Source organism: Carassius carassius, chromosome 38 (genome assembly GCF_963082965.1).
Source record: "Carassius carassius chromosome 38, fCarCar2.1, whole genome shotgun sequence".
In the NCBI taxonomy this organism is placed as follows: domain Eukaryota; kingdom Metazoa; phylum Chordata; class Actinopteri; order Cypriniformes; family Cyprinidae; genus Carassius; species Carassius carassius.
Genome location: NC_081792.1, coordinates 18,165,235 through 18,183,096, shown reverse-complemented (window position 1 = coordinate 18,183,096; position 17,862 = coordinate 18,165,235). Strand labels below are relative to the sequence as shown.

Below are 17,862 nucleotides of genomic sequence, written 5' to 3'. Positions count from 1 at the left end.
CACATAGCATAAACATGTTTTGTCTGTGGCGTGTGAGTCTGACTGCATTTGTGTATTTGTTAAAAGAAAAGAAGCAAAAACATTGAAATTGACAGAAGAGGTGTATTAGCTTGGCACTGGACTTGATGTTAGCTCTTGTTGCTTTCTTGGCTTATGAGGGAAAATGAATCATCACTGGTCTGCTGTAATATATATATTTTTTTTAAATCCAAGCCTCCTTTTTGCGTTACAGCCTGACAAAGACCACAGTCACAGATCACAGTCCATTCAACAGTTCTCGATTCAGCAGCCATGTGCTTTGTGTCCGGTTTATGGTCAATGATTGTTGTGGCCTCCTAAGAAAACCCAAAATCAAAACAAAATATGTTTTTTTACTTTATCTCTGCCTTTAGACTTTGCAGGTTCTACTCAACTGCTTCTCAAATTCCCTCCTAAATCATTACAAGTTGTTTTCACACCCATGGCTCTCTGTGGACTTTGTTTGTTCAACTTTTATGCTAAATGTTGTTCGGTCATCTTGTTTTGGAGGGTATCCCTTGTTTATTTGGCTGAATGGCTAACATTTTATCACTTCCTTTCATTTGTTTGCTGTTAATATATACAGTCTTTTGGCAGCTGTTCCAATCACGCCAAGGTCTGAACGTGGAAGACCTACTTGTTTTGGCCCCTTCAAAACAAGTTATCATAAATTAAAGATATTTTCATCTTCAAGGATATTTAAAATGAGAAGATCATTTAAAGGTAGTTTTCTTACATTTACATGAGACCTTACATTTGAATTAAAACCTAGTTGGATCACAGTTGGTCTATTATGCTCACCAAGACTGCATGCTATAATGTAACTCAAAAGTGTTGTTTGTATAAAAAGAACTTCCTCATTTAACAGATGGTACTGTGGATAAGAGCCTAGCTTGTTAACGTGCCATTTATCTGCATATATGCAGTAATCTTAAAAAAAAATAAAATAAAAACTAATTTATTCCAGATTTGAATACTGTGTGATAGAATGCTATATGTTTATTATACATTATTATGAATTGCTAGAGATTGCGATGCATGTGGAAAACAGCAGAATTGACTTTTAAAATATATAATTATGTATAATGCAAAACAACCCAGCCCCACATAAGAAAAAAAATTCAGTCTGATCAGACTTTTTTTGTTTATTATCTAAATAATGTATCCACCTTTCTTTCATACAAGAGCAGTACAATTTGTAATTGTAAATCTTATGTGTCTAGCTTCTGGTCTCATCTGCTTCCAGCTATTTTAACAGTTCATTTTGCTGTTTGGTATTGCAAACTATTGTTTCTTATCATATTATTTTAATGTATTATTTATTATTTTTATTATATATTCCAACTATAAACACACTGGTTTGTAATGGAAACATTTTTAAAGTTTATTGCACTTCATTATTCTTCTTGTTATTTTCCTACAGTGGCAAATGAACCGGAAGTCTTGCACATGAACAGAAAACAGTACGGACCCCCCGATCAGGATTTTTGAGGCCGATCACAGAAAGCAGTATCTGCCGATACGATCACCAATGCCGATCTTTTTAAAGCCTTCTTTTTAACATACATAATTATTTCTAGTGGTACTCCAATCAGGATTTTTAGACATTTATTCAGGGCCTGAATTTCATTTTTGAAAATGGGGGGAATTCCCCTCTTCAGTGACTCTTGTCAGAGTGTAAGCAGCACGGACTGTGCTTTCACACAGGAGTCCACTACTGATTCGTGGCTGTTTACCACAAATGCAATAATTATCCATTATTTTGATTTCAAATCCAAACACTGTATCTAAAAATGCTTTTTCAGCATTGCAATTATTTTTGTACACCGTACAGTAATACAATCTTCCACAGACATGTTTAAACGATAAATAAAAATAACACATTATTAAATTATTTTTACTTTAGCATTTACTTCTAGATTTGTATATTAAGTTGCACAAGCAAGTGGCAAAACATTTAAACTACTTTTCTTACATTCACAAACTTACCATTGACTAAGTTATTTTATTACTGCTGAACTTTAGCAACTGTATTAATGTTCTTCAGTAAAGAGCAGGAAGTTATTCTTCTCATTGTGTTTTTTTATTAACATTAAAGGAATAGTTCACCCTAAAATTTCATCATTTACTCACTGTCAAGTTGTTTTAAACCTGAATAAGTGTCTTCTTCACATAAGTTATTTTGAAGAATGTGGGAAACTAAACGGTTGCCGGTCCCCACGGTTATTTTTTCTCCTACTATCAAAGTCAGTGGGGACCAGCAACTGTTTGCTTGCACACATTCTTCAAAATATATTATTTTGTGTTCAGCACAAGAATAAATACAACAAATTAATATTTGGTTAATGTTTGGTACAACATGACAGTAAATAATAATAAAAAAATTATTTTTGGTTGAACTATCCCTTTAATGACAAGCTGCAGTATGTTTAGTACTGTCCCTTTAAGAGATCCACGCACCATTACTCTCTTGCCTATTTACTTTCACTTTATACATAAATAACTGTTTATATGTAAACCTTGTGTGTTTTTGACAGTATTAGCACAATCAGATGCTAACTAATATAACTAAATTATCAGGTGCTGTTTGACCGGCATTTTAGTGTGTAGACGCTTCGGGTGGATGCGCTCTGAATATGTTTCATCAGCAAGACCTTAAAGCACACGCAAATAATGTACTTTTGAGATTGCAAATAAGTGCAGTGTCTCGTGAGTGTAACTCTACCACTGAATTGACATCTGATGTGAATGTGTCTCCCGAGTTGCAGTTGGAGATGGAGACGGAGATGCGAGATATAATACCGTGCATTGCTTGAGGTATACGTTGTGTTTTTTTTTAGTAAATGTTTCATTGGATTACTTCTGTGGCCTCCTTCGTTCACTATTACTCTTCTTAATATATTGCATCTGACACTGGTGTCGCTTAGTTTTGTAATGTGAGCCCACAGTTTCAAACATTTGAAAACATAATCATCAATATTTGAATTGAATTTCAACCGGCTCACGGTTAATTACATCCCTACTTTCCATAGCTTTTTGTGAGGAAGAGACAGGTCTTGAGATTGACTTTTTTTTACTTGGTAGCACTGGTGCTCCCAGCATCATAAAGTTAGGAGCACCAGCAAAAATTTAGGAGCATCAGAGCTACAAATTATATATTAACAGATTTTAACCTTATATTCTTAACTTTAATGCAGATTTTAGATTGGTTAATATTAGCTGTAAATCACTGTCACTGCTTTCTGCTAACTACCACAAGAAAAATAAAGGACTGAAGAAGAGAGAAAATGAAGAGAACACTGACAGATTTATTTTGTAAACAACCTGAAGTTAAGCTCTTCTTTGGTGAGGATTAGGATGGTGTATGTGGTGTTAAATTTTACATTCGGCCAATTGAATGGAACGGCTGACAGCTAGGGGTGTGCAATATTGACACAAAATTATATCTCAATATTTTCTGGGATTTGATCGATAACAATAATTTGACTAAGTGTTGGTGTGCAAAAATCTTGAACTACAGTGGACAGCGGACTCCTTTTTTATATTCTTCATATTGTGAGTGGTGGTCAGTTTACAGCAGTGACAGAAATAAATATTTTTCAATAAGTTTAAATATATTTTTACCTTTTATGGTAATGTTTACCTTAAAGACATTTTTTTTCTAAAAGAGTGCATTATCATTTGAGTCAAATTCTTTTTTTGATTATTATATAGTCAATTAAAATAAGATATTTGGGCTGTTATCAAGCAAATGAAAGTATCAATCAACAAAATGCATTGCAATGAAGAGGAAACACAGAAGCTCTATCTGAAATGGCATTTAGATGCATTTACACACTGATTAATGCAGGACATAAATGCATTTAACCTGCAGCAACACATGCATAAATAATATTTTAATATTGTAAACCTAAAACGTTGAAAATTCAATTCAATTCAAGTTTATTTGTATAGCGCTTTTTACAATACAAATCGTTACAAAGCAACTTTACAGAAAATTATGTTTCTACAATATTTAGTAGTAGCTAGTAGTTTGTGCACGTTTGACAGGATTTTAGAAAAATAAAAATAATAATAATAATAATACAAGACGTAGTCAGCTAGATGATGAACTATCAATATTATTAATTAATAGTAATTATAGGATGCAGTCACACATGTAGCAATAATTGTTAGTTCTGTTTGTTGATTCAAGGTTAGCATCATCTGGGGTCCTCTGAGGGTCAGCATCATCTCTTCTCAGGTGTTCTGGATCCAGACTGGAGCTTGTGTAAATCCTAGTTACCACGGGATGTAAATCCCGTGGCAAAACATAGAAACAAAATAGAGACATCATTAGCATAGCTGCTGATCCAACAAAGTAAAATTAGTTTAACCCAAGCTAAAGAATAAAAATGCAGATGCAACTACACTCACAATTTAAGAGATACATTATTCGAATGCTTGGCGAAAGAGATGCGTTTTTAATCTAGATTTAAACAGAGAGTGTGTCTGAACCCCGAACATTATCAGGAAGGCTATTCCAGAGTTTGGGAGCCAAATGTGAAAAAGCTCTACCTCCTTTAGTGGACTTTGCTATCCTAGGAACTACCAAAAGTCCAGCGTTTTGTGACCTTAGGGTGCGTGATGGGTTGTAGCGTGGTAGAAGGCTAGTTAGGTACGCAGGAGCTAAACCATTTAGGGCCTTATAGGTAAGTAATGATAATTTGTAACTGATACGGAACTTAATAGGTAGCCAGTGCAGAGACTGTAAAATTGGGGTAATATGATCATATTTTCTTGACCTGGTAAGGACTCTAGCTGCTGCATTTTGGACTACCTGTAGCTTGTTTATTGACGAAGCAGGACAACCACCTAGAAGTCCATTACAATAGTCCAGTCTAGAGGTCATGAAAGCATGAACTAGCTTTTCTGCATCAGAAACAGATAACATGTTTCGTAGCTTGGCAATGTTTCTAAGATGGAAGAATGCGGTTTTTGTAACATTGGAAATATGATTTTCAAAAGACAAATTGCTGTCCAATATAACACTCAGATTTCTGACTGTAGAGGAAGTAACAGTACATCCGTCTAGTTGCAGATTGTAATCTACAAGATTCTGTGTGGTGTTTTTTGGTCCAATAATTAATATCTCTGTCTTATCCGAATTTAATTGGAGAAAATTATTTGTCATCCAATCTTTTACATTTTTAACACACTCTGTTAGCTTAGATAATTGGGAAGTTTCATCTGGTCTCGTTGAAATATATAGCTGAGTATCATCAGCATAACAGTGGAAGCTAATTCCGTATTTTCTAATAATATTACCAAGGGGCAACATGTATATTGAAAATAGAAGGGGACCTAGGACGGATCCTTGTGGCACTCCATATTTTACTGATGATAAATGAGATGACACCCCATTTAAGTAAACAAAATGGTAGCGATCGGGCAGGTAGGATCTAAACCATCTTAGAGCCTGCCCTTGAATACCTGTATAGTTTTGTAATCGATCTATGAGTATGTCATGATCTATGGTGTCGAACGCAGCACTAAGATCAAGTAAGACTAGAAATGAGATGCAGCCTTGATCTGACGCAAGAAGCAGGTCATTTGTAATTTTAACAAGTGCAGTTTCTGTTCTATGGTGGGGCCTAAAACCTGACTGAAATTCTTCATACAGATCATTTTTATGCAGGAAGGTGCTCAATTGAGCAGACACAACTTTTTCTAAAATTTTAGACATAAATGGAAGATTTGAAATAGGCCTATAATTTGCCAGTACACTAGGATCTAGTTTTGGTTTCTTAATAAGAGGCTTGATAACCGCCAGCTTGAATGGTTTTGGGACGTGACCTAAAGATAACGACGAGTTAATGATATTGAGAAGCGGTTCTTCGGCTACAGGTAACAGCTCTTTTAGTAATTTAGTGGGTACAGGATCTAATAAACATGTTGTTGGTTTAGATACAGTGATAAGTTTATTTAGCTCTTCCTGTCCTATATTTGTAAAGCACTGCAGTTTATCTTTGGGTGCGATGGATGAAACTGAAGTGTTAGACGCTGTAGAATCTACATTCGCTATTGTATTTCTAATGTTATCTATTTTATCAGTGAAGAAATTCATAAAGTCATTACTATTTAACGTTGGTGGAATATTTGAATCAGGTGGCGTCTGGTAATTTGTTAATTTAGCCACTGTGCTAAATAAAAACCTTGGATTGTTTTGGTTATTTTCAATGAGTTTGTGAATATGCTCTGCCCTAGCAGTTTTTAGAGCCTGTCTATACCTGGACATACTGTTTTTCCATGCAATTTTAAAAACTTCCAAGTTAGTTTTTCTCCATTTGCGTTCAAGACTACGAGTTACTTTCTTGAGAGAGTGAGTATTACTGTTATACCATGGCACAGTACGTTTTTCTCTAACCTTTTTCAATTTGATGGGGGCAACAGCTTCTAATGTATTAGAGAAAATAGTGCCCATGTTGTCAGTAATTTCGTCTAATTCATGTGTATTTTTGGGTACAAATAGCAGTTGAGATAGATCAGGCAGGTTATTTGTGAATCTGTCTTTGGTGGCTGGAACAATAGTTCTGCCCAGACGGTAACGCTGAGACATATAGTTAATATCAGTTATACGCAGCATGCACGATACAAGGAAATGGTCTGTAATATATCATCACATTGGGGTACAATATCTATAGCAGTAAGATCGATTCCATGCGATATAATTAGATCTAGTGTATGATTAAAACGATGAGTGGGCCCGGTGACATTTTGCTTGACTCCAAAGGAGTTTATTAGGTCAGTAAACGCAAGTCCTAATGTATCATTTGCATTATCAACGTGAATATTAAAATCTCCCATGATTAGCGCCTTATCAACTAGAAGGTCTGAGAGGAAATCTGCAAATTCTTTTAGGAATTCTGTATACGGCCCTGGTGGTCTATACACAGTAGCCAGAGCAAGAGCAGCTGGGCCTGCCTCACCTCCAGGTCGCGAATCTGCTTTCCCATGGCCTCGAGCTCGAGCTGCACAGAGTGGAGACATTCATCCGCCATTAAAGCAAGTAACAGTGAGTACAGCAGTGGTAATGTGTGTGAATAGAGTATTAGCAATGTTAGCGCAGTTAGCTGCAACCACGCCGCTGATGCTAATGGGCTAAAAGCTAATAGCGGACCCGGGAGATCAAAATAAAACTAGTGATAGCGAGGCGCTCTGATTGTTTTTGTTGTAGAATACAATAGAGGATATATTCACACGTTATATAAACGGAAACGATGATGTATAAAATTGATTTTTGAGTTAAAAATAGTCAATGAAAAGAATATAGTGACGGAGCTCAAACGCAGTACAGCCGCCAACCCAGATATTTGAATACCCAGAATACAGATATTTGAAAAATTTTAAACTTTAAATGTGAAATTAAAACCACCAGAGGGTGGCAGCAAGTCAATTTAATTTGTGAGTCATTGCGATTTAACTGAATAATTTAATGAATGATTGATTCAGGAATGAAATGCCTTCATGTTGCTCAGAGATGTTTTTTTTTTTTTCTTTACATAGATTACAATAAACAGTCTAAGAAAGGTGGACATGGTGTGTTATCCTGGTGTATAAAGTTGGTGTATCTGTAGGGGGTGTGACTGGCTCTCCTCCAGACAGCCACAGCCCTTATGCTGTCCATGTGTTCACAATCTCTCTCTCACCTCTCATCCTGGCCAAGAGAGCAAGACCAAATGCAGAGATTTTTAAGGTGGAATTCAAGGTTTAAGGTTTGATAAAATTTTCTTAAATTTCTTGCAATAAATGAGTTTCTAAAATCCAAAACAAATTTAGGAAAAAAAAGTTCATTGAGTTGAATCAAAATATTATAACAATGTAAAATAACTTACTTATTCCAAGCACAGCTGAATTTTAAGCAATCATTACACCTGTCTTCAGTCTTCACATGATCCTTCAGAAATCATTCTGTTACACTGATTTGGTGCTCAAGTAAAATTTATCAATGCAAGAAATGGCATTTGTTTAAAATGTGATACTTTTGTTACTAATAAATATGTTTTTAGTTATATAATTGTAACAAACTTATTAATAATGTTACTTTTGTTCAATTTAATGCATCATTGCTAAATAAAAGTATTTATTTCTTCAAAAAAAAAAAAAAAAGTGTTGACCTCAAACATAAATGGGAAAAAGTTTTTGTAGTCTGTTGAGAAACTAACAGCACATAAATTTCAAGTTCAAATGAGGACACCATTTTCATTTTTGATGATCTGTCCAGTCACAAATTGGTCAAGCTGGCAGTGACTAGGCACAATCTGTGCATTTTAAATTTGAAGGACTGAATGCCATAATATAGGCTAGACCAGTACCTAGTGATTTATAATGTTCATGCCCTTCCTCTCTCTATTTCTGTGTTTGAAGAAGACTTCTACTGCCCAAATTGCCCAAAGCATGTGACACATCACCATGTTGCCATTTGTGGACATGTCTTGTGACTGCAAATATTTTCTGATGACATGGCATCTCAAATCTCTTTCACGCTTCTCCATTTCCGTTGCATATATTGTATATTGATTAAAATACCATATACTGCAAACCAAGGTGAATAGTGTCGTTTTATGAAGAAAATGAAAGGCTGGCATATTTGTACATCTTTCCTTCATGAAGTAATTTGTGTACAGAGTTGGAATGCAGCCTGCTGTGCTTGGTTGTCAGCCCAGCCCTGCTGAGCTCTGCAGCCCTATTAATGATCTCCTCCATTACCATCACAACCGTCTCCCCTCAGCATCCTCTTTCAAAGCCTCTGTTTCAGTCACCTTGACACCAGCCCCCCGGCAACAGCCTCGCAGCCATAGATGTGACTGCAGTTGTCTGGAGGCAGTCAGCTCTTGTAAGCCTCTAGCGTATACACACATAAATAATGTTTGGGTGCCTGTAGTTGATGATCTCTTGAATGGAGACTTCTATCTGTCAGTCCTTACATCACATTATTACTGTTGATTTTTTTTCTCTCTTGGTTTTGATTTAAAAATAATCATGATGGACAATTCTATAATTTTCCCACTCTACACAGTTTTGTGAGGCCTTAAGGTCCGTTCACACCAAGCACGATAACTATAAAGATAACAATAAAGATATAGTTCTAAAAATCGTTCTCAATATTAAAGAATAGCGGAGTCCACACCACAACTATAACGATAAAGTCAAAGAGAAACGATATCGTTGGAATCACTTTCAGAACGATTTTTTTTTTCTGATGAACGATAAAAACATCAGAATCAATCCTGCTGTAATGAGCTTGAGAATTTAAAGCAGCAGACGCGCATCCGCTTAGAATACACAGACATTATCGTTCGCTGGTGTGGATGCTAATATCGTTATCTTTATAGTTATCTTTATAGTTATCGTTCTTGGTGTGAACGGGCCTTTAGATACATTGCGAATATGGAAATATTTGGATATGTGCAGAACGAGACGTGAGCAATAACCTCCAAATACATCTGGCCAAACCCACACTCAATCGTCCTCGTATGCAAGCACTCATGCACTGTCACGATCTAGCCTAATGCCCTTTAAATGCCGGATGTTTTAAAACAAAAAGGGCTAGTGGAACGCAAAAATTCAAAAATGAACATTTTGCAGAACAGGATCAAACAAAAAAGTATTGGTCATAATATTGGCATAAAATGTTTGATGTGAAAAAAGCGGTTCACTGACAGCGCAGCACAGCCACAAGCGCCACAGTTACGTTTGGGATAATATTATTTTTAATACTATAGTGTCATTTGAAAACATTGCAATTGCATTTTAAAATACAACAACGAGCACCACGAAACCATTTAAAGAGGCGCATTTTACAGTCCTGCTACTAGCATTTCTATCTGTTCTCTATCCCCCCTTGAAGCCTTGCTGCAGTGTCAATCATCAACAGGCTGGTCAGTCGACAGCTGCGTCTCTGAGGGATAATGCACACACGCTCTCGCCCTCTCCCATGTTCCTCTGTTGCATAATTTATTTAGCAGTACTGACAATATTCAGTGCTTTTTCAAAAAGACCTGCTGTTTACAGAGGGCAGTCCATCATATCTGATCTGTGAATGTGGATTGATTGTGAGCAAGGTAACATCTTGGCAGAGCACTTTATTTTTATTATAAGGCCATCCTTATAAATATTCTTGTTTGCCGTAACCCAACCGACCCTGTCAATTTAGCACCGAATCAATTTTTTATTTTTTTTTGCTTTTAGTCCGACCGACTTGCCGATTGTAAATTTGCGTTAAGACCGACCATTTTTTTTTTTACTCTTCAAACAACTAATACAAAAGCAATAAAATACTATTAATTATATTTAAGTAATTATTGTAAATATATAAATTGCCTAGGCCTACATTCAAATGAAGGCTATCTTCTTTAATAAAAAAAAACCTGTGACGTCATCTATGTTTACACTATTGGTTAACGGATGTCACACTATGGCCTGTGTGTTCGCTTCGTCTCATACTCTCAGTCAGAGTCAACGGTTCGCGCTTGCAGTAAACAAAATGTTCCCGGTCTCTGTTCAAAGTCATACGGGTTCGGGCACCATAATACATTTAAAAAAAATCATTAAAACAGCTCGACACCGCTTTAACTTGGCATGAAGTTCTGGAAAAACTGTGCCCAGATCTTTTCCCATCCCTTCTTCATGTCTAGTCTAAAACCGTGACCGCGTAGACTGTCACTTTATTTTCGAAAATCTATTGCACGAATCAACCAACACAACTTTCGAAAACGAAAATAGGAAATTGATTTTAATGACCTTCTCTCGGAGCGCGTCCAGGCTTTTTTTTTTTTTTTTTTTTTTTTTTTTTTTTGAACAGGAGTCAGAGGCTTCAACTGGATAGGCTAACATAACCTTATAATGCAATGCCACATACATCGTCATTGCATCTCGTGCGCCACTGATAAAGATCAAATAAAGGTGCGCCTACATGAGGTGAAAGATGAGACCGCAGCTACTACGTGTCGAGCTCGGCCGCCTTTGAAAGTTGTGTAGACACAGCTGTGCGTGCTGCGAGATGAAATGGAACACGGACTGTGAACCGGGGCTCATAAGGCAGCTTCCTTAATGCACACCTAAAATTCGAATGCAACGTTTTTGCATTCGAATGTGGTTTTGTTTTTTTTTAATTCGACGAATATTCGAAAAACGATTTTTTTGACAGCCCTAGAAAATCGCCGTATGCGATTTGTTGTTGTTGTTGAAATTTAATCGTAAACACAGCCATGTTGAAGCCTGCAGTAAATGTTTTACATTGTGGCAGTCCACTCTGCTTATTGTTTTTCGAAAATGTTGCACTCCTGTTTGTCATTGTGCACGTAACTTCACGCCAATAAATCATCAGAAATATTGGTCTTTACCAATATTTTGAATCTTTACATTCCTCCTGCCTGTTGTCCGTGGATTTACCTATATTTGGTGTTATTTGCCGTATAAAGCTTATTTAGACATGCAAAATCAATTTGACAATCGATTCAATGAACACTTGTCACTCAAATCAAACAGGATTTTTTTTCACAAAAAGTGACAACCCAAGAAAGCGAAGTAAACGGTCTCTCATTTGTAGGTTGCATTGACACGTACACTGTTAAAAATTTATTGTAATTTTACAGGAAATTCCTGGCAACTAATTGCCGTGAATTTACAGCAAGTAATATACAGGTAATATATTGTTTTTTTTAATACAATAGAGTCCTGTATTTATACAGCAGTGCTACTGTGATTAAAGTATTTTTAATTTATAGTATTTTATAATTTATTTAATTTATAAGTATTTTTTATAATTTATTTTAATTTACTGTATAATTACTGCAACTCATTTGCCAGGAATTTCCTGTAATTTTACAGGAGACAATTACAATTGAATATTGTAATTCAAAATATATTGTAATTTCTAAATATAATGAAATACTGCAATCTTCCAAAATTAAAACCAAAACAATGGCAACTTCTTTTATTTTTTTTTTTATTAACACACTAGCAACATCACATATTACAAACTTATTTTATCTTTTTTTTTTTCATACAAACAAAATTACAGTTTCAGTGAAGAATCTAGCTGACTTCCAGACGTCCAGACAGTCTATCATCAGGGGGAACATGGTAATAAATAACAAAAGGTCCCAACCAGTCTTGAACTGGGGAAGCTGTGGGGTGTGGGTGGGCATCAATACTAGCCCATCAACTCAAAGTCCAGGAGTCTTCTTAATAGGGTGCAGACAGGTGCGTTGAGCCCATGTCTCTTCTCTGCTTTGCTGACATCTTGGAGTTGATTCCACAAAAAGTTCTGAAAACAGAGAGAGTGAAAACAAGTTTTCATATCAGTTAATGATGAATACTGTGTAAAAAAAACAAAGTAAACTATTCCTACTTGCTTGTGGAAAAAAAATGACGTTGATGTATTTATTTAACATCAACACATTTAACAACATAACATTTAGAATTACATTGGCTTTTACATTGTTTTTCTCAAATATATAATGTCACTGTATGCACTGTAAATTGAATGTCGCTTTGGACAAAAGTGTCTGCAAAATGGGTCATATGACGTTGCTAAAAAGAACATTATTTTGTGTATTTGGTGTAATGAAATGTTTAAGCGGTTTAAGGTTAAAAAAACACATTATTGTTTCTCCTCTACAGGTACTCCTCTCCTCGCCTTCTGAAACGTGTTGATCTTTACAAAGCTCATCGTTCTGAAAAGCAAAGTGTGCTCTGATTGACCAGCTATCCAATCTATCTATCATGTGACTGAAATGTTATGCCTCTTAACATACTGTGCCCTGTCCGGCCGAAGCGACGAGACATAAACATTTTATTATAATGTTTATTTCATTATAATGTCAAAACCCATTATAAATGTGATATAAACATGATTTCTAGTCGTGTTCTCTTTTGGAAGGCCAAACAAAGTAGTTTCCCTATTTAAAGAAACAGCGTTTAAGAGTGACGCTTCAATTCAAATGAACGAACAAACACATGAGAGCGATTTCAAAAGCATAAGGAGCTGTCTGTTCTGCTCTCTTTAGCTCTCATGAACTTCACACAACGATCGGCCTGCACAGTGCACACATTCAAAACCTTGATGTTTTAGGCAATATTAAAATCCTGGCAGGGACGTGTCCCGTATGAACGGTGCATATGGCCACCCTATACAAATCTTTTTCATTCACCAAGAGCTTGTAACACTCCAAAGAGAAAGGAAAAATTAAAATCACATCTAATGACTTTAACCCCCAAAATTGACTTAATGAAAATTGTAATGTTAAACTGCTGTCTGTCAGACTTTTCTGTGTTTACATAAATGTCTTGCAGGGCAATACCAACTCTATGTTAGACACTTAATAGCAATAGCTTTGTCTCCATCCAGCTTTTTATTGCACATTTTAACCTTTTGAAAACAAAAAAAAAAATCCTGAATGGAAACGGTTCAAATTCACATAAAATATTCTAATGTGAATAAAACTTATGTGGATTGACTCGCTAATAAATGCAACATAAATGCACATTTGTTGCAACTCTATCAGCTGTTTTAAGTTGCCCCTTAAGTTTTGACCCCACAGCGTTTCATCACTACTCTCCTGTCCATTTCTAATTTACATAACAGAGCTGATGGAAATGCTCTCCAGTTATAGGTTTTCTTTGCCAAATTTCTACGAATGCGCTTAAAAGATGCAAAGGAATTGGATGGAAACCTGTCTTTTGACATCAATGCATAGAGTATATCATAGAGCCTAACAATACTGAACAAAAAAGAAAGTGATTCATCGGATGTTCCATATGAGAATGATCTATTTTCTTTATAAGTGTGCAAACAGTTTAAACATACCTTTAGTGCTTGAGGCCTCTTTAGGATACTGTTAGTTAAACACGTAGACAGCGAAGGTTGCTGCCACGCCATTCAGAAGGCTGTTGTGGGGCCCCATCACAGTTGTCCCTTCCAAAGACATCATCCATTTGTCTGCACTTAGTGCCTCTCCTGAAATGCATACACAATATGATAACTAAAAGAGCACTAGAAAGCTGCACTACATACATACACGCATGAGTGGCAGTATTGGCAGGATGGGCAAAAGTACCAATTTTATCAGGTGGGAAACAAAGTTATGGTATGGTTTTTCCTAATTTAGACTAGGCATTTTATGGATGCAATAGGCTTATGTTGAATTACAGCCTTTCCTTTCTTCTTTGACACATAACCATATAACAATTATTAACAGGGCTTAAAGCAAGCAAAAGATGTTCCATCTAGCAGCCGGTGTGCAGCTGATCCTGCGGTGTGTCTAACGTTACAGCTGTTCCCGCTCAGTCTTTTCCTTCTGCCTTGACCGTTCATGACCGTGGTACAGTTATGCCGCGAATCCACTGACCCCCCTCATTTCAATAAGACGAAATATGATATCAAACACCACTGCCTCCTTTCGTTTTCATTGTCATTCATTAAACATATTAATAGCCGCAGAAATGAAGTTCAGGGAAATGTGTAACGTTAGGCCTACATTATATAAAACAAAATATTATATCAAACAGTAGCCTATTGTCTCCTTTTTTCATTTTAACATATTAAAAGAATAACTGAATAAAGACCAAAGATTACCTGTTTAAGTGCTTAACCACTAAAGATGCATCAGAGCCAGCGGCAAATGTCAGAAGGTATTGCCGAGGTGAGGCTGCTCCCGACGGATTAATGATCACTGGAGCTCCCGCTGATCTCATGGAGTTGACCGTCTCCGACATTGGCGAAACACATTTTTAAATAGGCGCAGTCTTTATAAATAAACCGCATATTTGAGTTTTAAACAACTACATTCTCGCCTGAAATAGTTAAAACACTATACCTTTCATGACACGATGACAGTAATATTTTAAAAATTATCAAAAGAAATGGTGGTTGAAATTACAATGCTGCATTGCCACTCCCGAAAGTTCAGTAACGTTACCTTTGAACAAGTACCTCGCGAGCAGGGACTTTCTGATGGGCATTTTTTTTAACCCAGAACTTTATTTAGATCATGGTAGCTGCGGTGGAAGCACACCGAGTACCAGCCCAAAGTCCATAGTTTCTGGGTAAAGTTCCTGCAGTGGAAATTTGGATAGAGTATGAAGACGCGATTTTAACTAACTTCACCGTATTCCACTGAATTATACCAAATGAAACAATCAGCACTCACTCAGATCACCAGTATTAATATATAAAGACTTATAAAACAGATTTTATGTTACATACCTGAGACATGTTCCTTCTTCCAAAAATGTTAAAATACTTCTGGTACAGTCCGTTGGCCGCGTAATTTCAAAATTCAAACAGCAACGATCCCACAATGCTATGCGGTTGCTGTAAAAAAAATGCTTCTACGGTGTAGTTTCAATAATATTACAGGACTGTCCGTTAATTTCCCATCATGCATTTGCATTTACAACAAAAACATGAATACAGTTCGTTGTTGTAAAATTTATTGTAAAAATTACATCAATTGCTAACAGTGTAGCTGTGGATGCAAGTAAAACAGTACCTCATTATTTTTTCTTCTCACCTGAAATTCATGCAATAAACATGTTTTTGACAAAGATTTAAATTTGTTTGTGGTCTTTATAGCCTGCATCAAAATGAGGTTTGTTATGATGCGCCAGAAGGCACGGGTTGAAGACCCAGTCAGTGATGTCACGATATGCTAATTTGTTTAAATTCATACCTACGTCATCACCATCACAAAAATGTACTTTTTTTTTTTTTTTTTTTACATTGAAACGTGAAAAAAAAAAAAAAGACCGACCTACCGACCCCAAACCAAAATATTTTTAAGGATGGCCTAAGTCAGAGGAAGAAATCACAAGTATGGCGAGATAAAAGAGAAAAAATTACTAAATTTTTTCAAAAGGGTTTCTGTGAGAAATCCATTTAAAGAAATTTCCATTTAGCCTAAACCCTCCCAAACCCCATGTGCTAGTTTCTGGTTGATTAAAGCAAAGGCTAAAACTCATTCAATATTCTGGGCTTATCGGCTACAAGCACTCCCGGCTCTCAACACTGATTAATTGTTCCGCTGCTCCTGTAAACCTTGACACACATATCCATGATAATCCACCTGAAACGCTGAAATATCTGACTGCTTTTATTGTGTGTGTGTGTGTGTGCGTTAAAATAATAACCCCATGAACATGTGCATTGCAATGGCTATTCCAACTTCATCTACCACTGAAAGCACTGATGAAAGTTGACATGGCATGGAGAGCGTTTTAAAATTCATAGGTGCCAGCCAGGCATTCTTAATTGTTTCCATATAAAATTAATCCAGGTGTACAATTAGTTGGCTTGCTGTCCTTGCCACTTCTGAGGTGTTTTTTTTTTTTTTAATATATGACTTTCAGTTTTGAATTTTACATACATAAAAAAAAAGGCATTGGGTACTCGTCAGTACATCTCATTTGTCTGCAACTAACAACAGAGCAACAACAGATGATCACGCACCTGCAGTGCTTCTGAGAACAGAGAAAAACAGTTTATACTAATGGTATTAATAGGTCTTTTTTTTTTTACTCTTTAAACTTTTTATACTTTCGGTTAAATGGTTAATATGAGTGTCGGTTGAAAGATCTTATTGTTTCAAGTGTGTAATTAATCACTGATTCAAAATACAGTCAAACTACCTTTTATAAAAAATAATAAATACTGTTTGTATTTTCTGCAGGCCTCTCTGGTAACCCTGCTGATTTGGAAAAGCGTCACACAGTGTTTGGTCAAAACTTCATCCCTCCCAAGAAGCCCAAGACCTTTCTGCAGTTGGTATGGGAGGCCCTGCAGGATGTCACCCTCATTATTCTGGAGGTGGCAGCCATTATTTCTCTCGGCCTGTCCTTCTACCATCCACAAGGGGAAGGCAGTGACAGTAAGTAGTTGCTTTAAAAAGTCTGCTTCAGTATTGTTTGGATTATTTTCCTACACGAGTTATCACAAGATGTCAAAATAAACTGATATCATTCATGCAAAGTAAATGGAAGTATACGAATACTGTTCCTTTTAGTATATTTCATATAGAAATAACAATATTATAGAAAATATAAATGGTCGAAATTGAAAGTTGTAGTATTAATTGAGCATCATAATGGCTGGTAGGAAACTGCAGAACACTCTTAATGCTGTACCAGACAAAATTAATTTCTGTAGTTTGAAGTCTGGTGCTGATTTGTTTCTTCAAGTAGCAGATGCTAATATGTTGTTTTGCAGTTTCAGTAAAATGTATTTTCTTCCCATAACAATCTTGCTTTAGTAAAAGAGTTCTGCTAGTTCCTGAAGTGATTGCTTATCTATTATTACTAAAGCAAAATTTAAAATGACATTCAACACTAAATTACTATCAAACTATCAAAACTATGATAAAATTAGAAAATGCTATACCGTTCAAAGGCAATAATGCAATATATTGTTATTAAAAAATTAAAATAGCAATAATGCAATAGATTATTACAAATTAAAATATTTTTATTAATTTTATTAATTATAATTAATAAATATACATTTTTTCCTTGATGTCAAAGCTGAATCTCCAGTCTTCAGTGTCACATCAGCCTTTAGAAATCATTATAATATCTTGATTTAGTTCTCATGAAGAATTTATTTTTTATTATGTGTTGCTTAATACTTTATGGTAACTTTGAAACATTGTTTTTCAGGATTCTTTGATGAATATAAAGGTGACAAGAACAGCAAAATATTAACATTATAAATGTCTTGACTGTCACTTTTGATAAATTTAATGCATCCTACTTTAATAAATGTATTTTTTCTCAAAAAAATAAAATAACATTTGAATGGTCTTAGAG

At 35.7% G+C, this 17,862-nt stretch overlaps 1 protein-coding gene across 7 annotated transcripts in view; it reads left to right on the top strand.

The window, feature by feature from the left end:
- The window catches only part of LOC132119458 (plasma membrane calcium-transporting ATPase 2-like), an 82,197-nt gene that overhangs the window by 32,920 nt on the left and 31,415 nt on the right, over window positions 1–17,862 (top strand). For all 7 annotated transcript variants that reach the window (XM_059529446.1, XM_059529443.1, XM_059529440.1 and 4 more), the window contains exon 3: window positions 16,731–16,928. In XM_059529446.1, coding sequence (XP_059385429.1) covers window positions 16,731–16,928 — 198 coding nt within the window. The remainder of the gene's footprint in view (window positions 1–16,730; window positions 16,929–17,862) is intronic.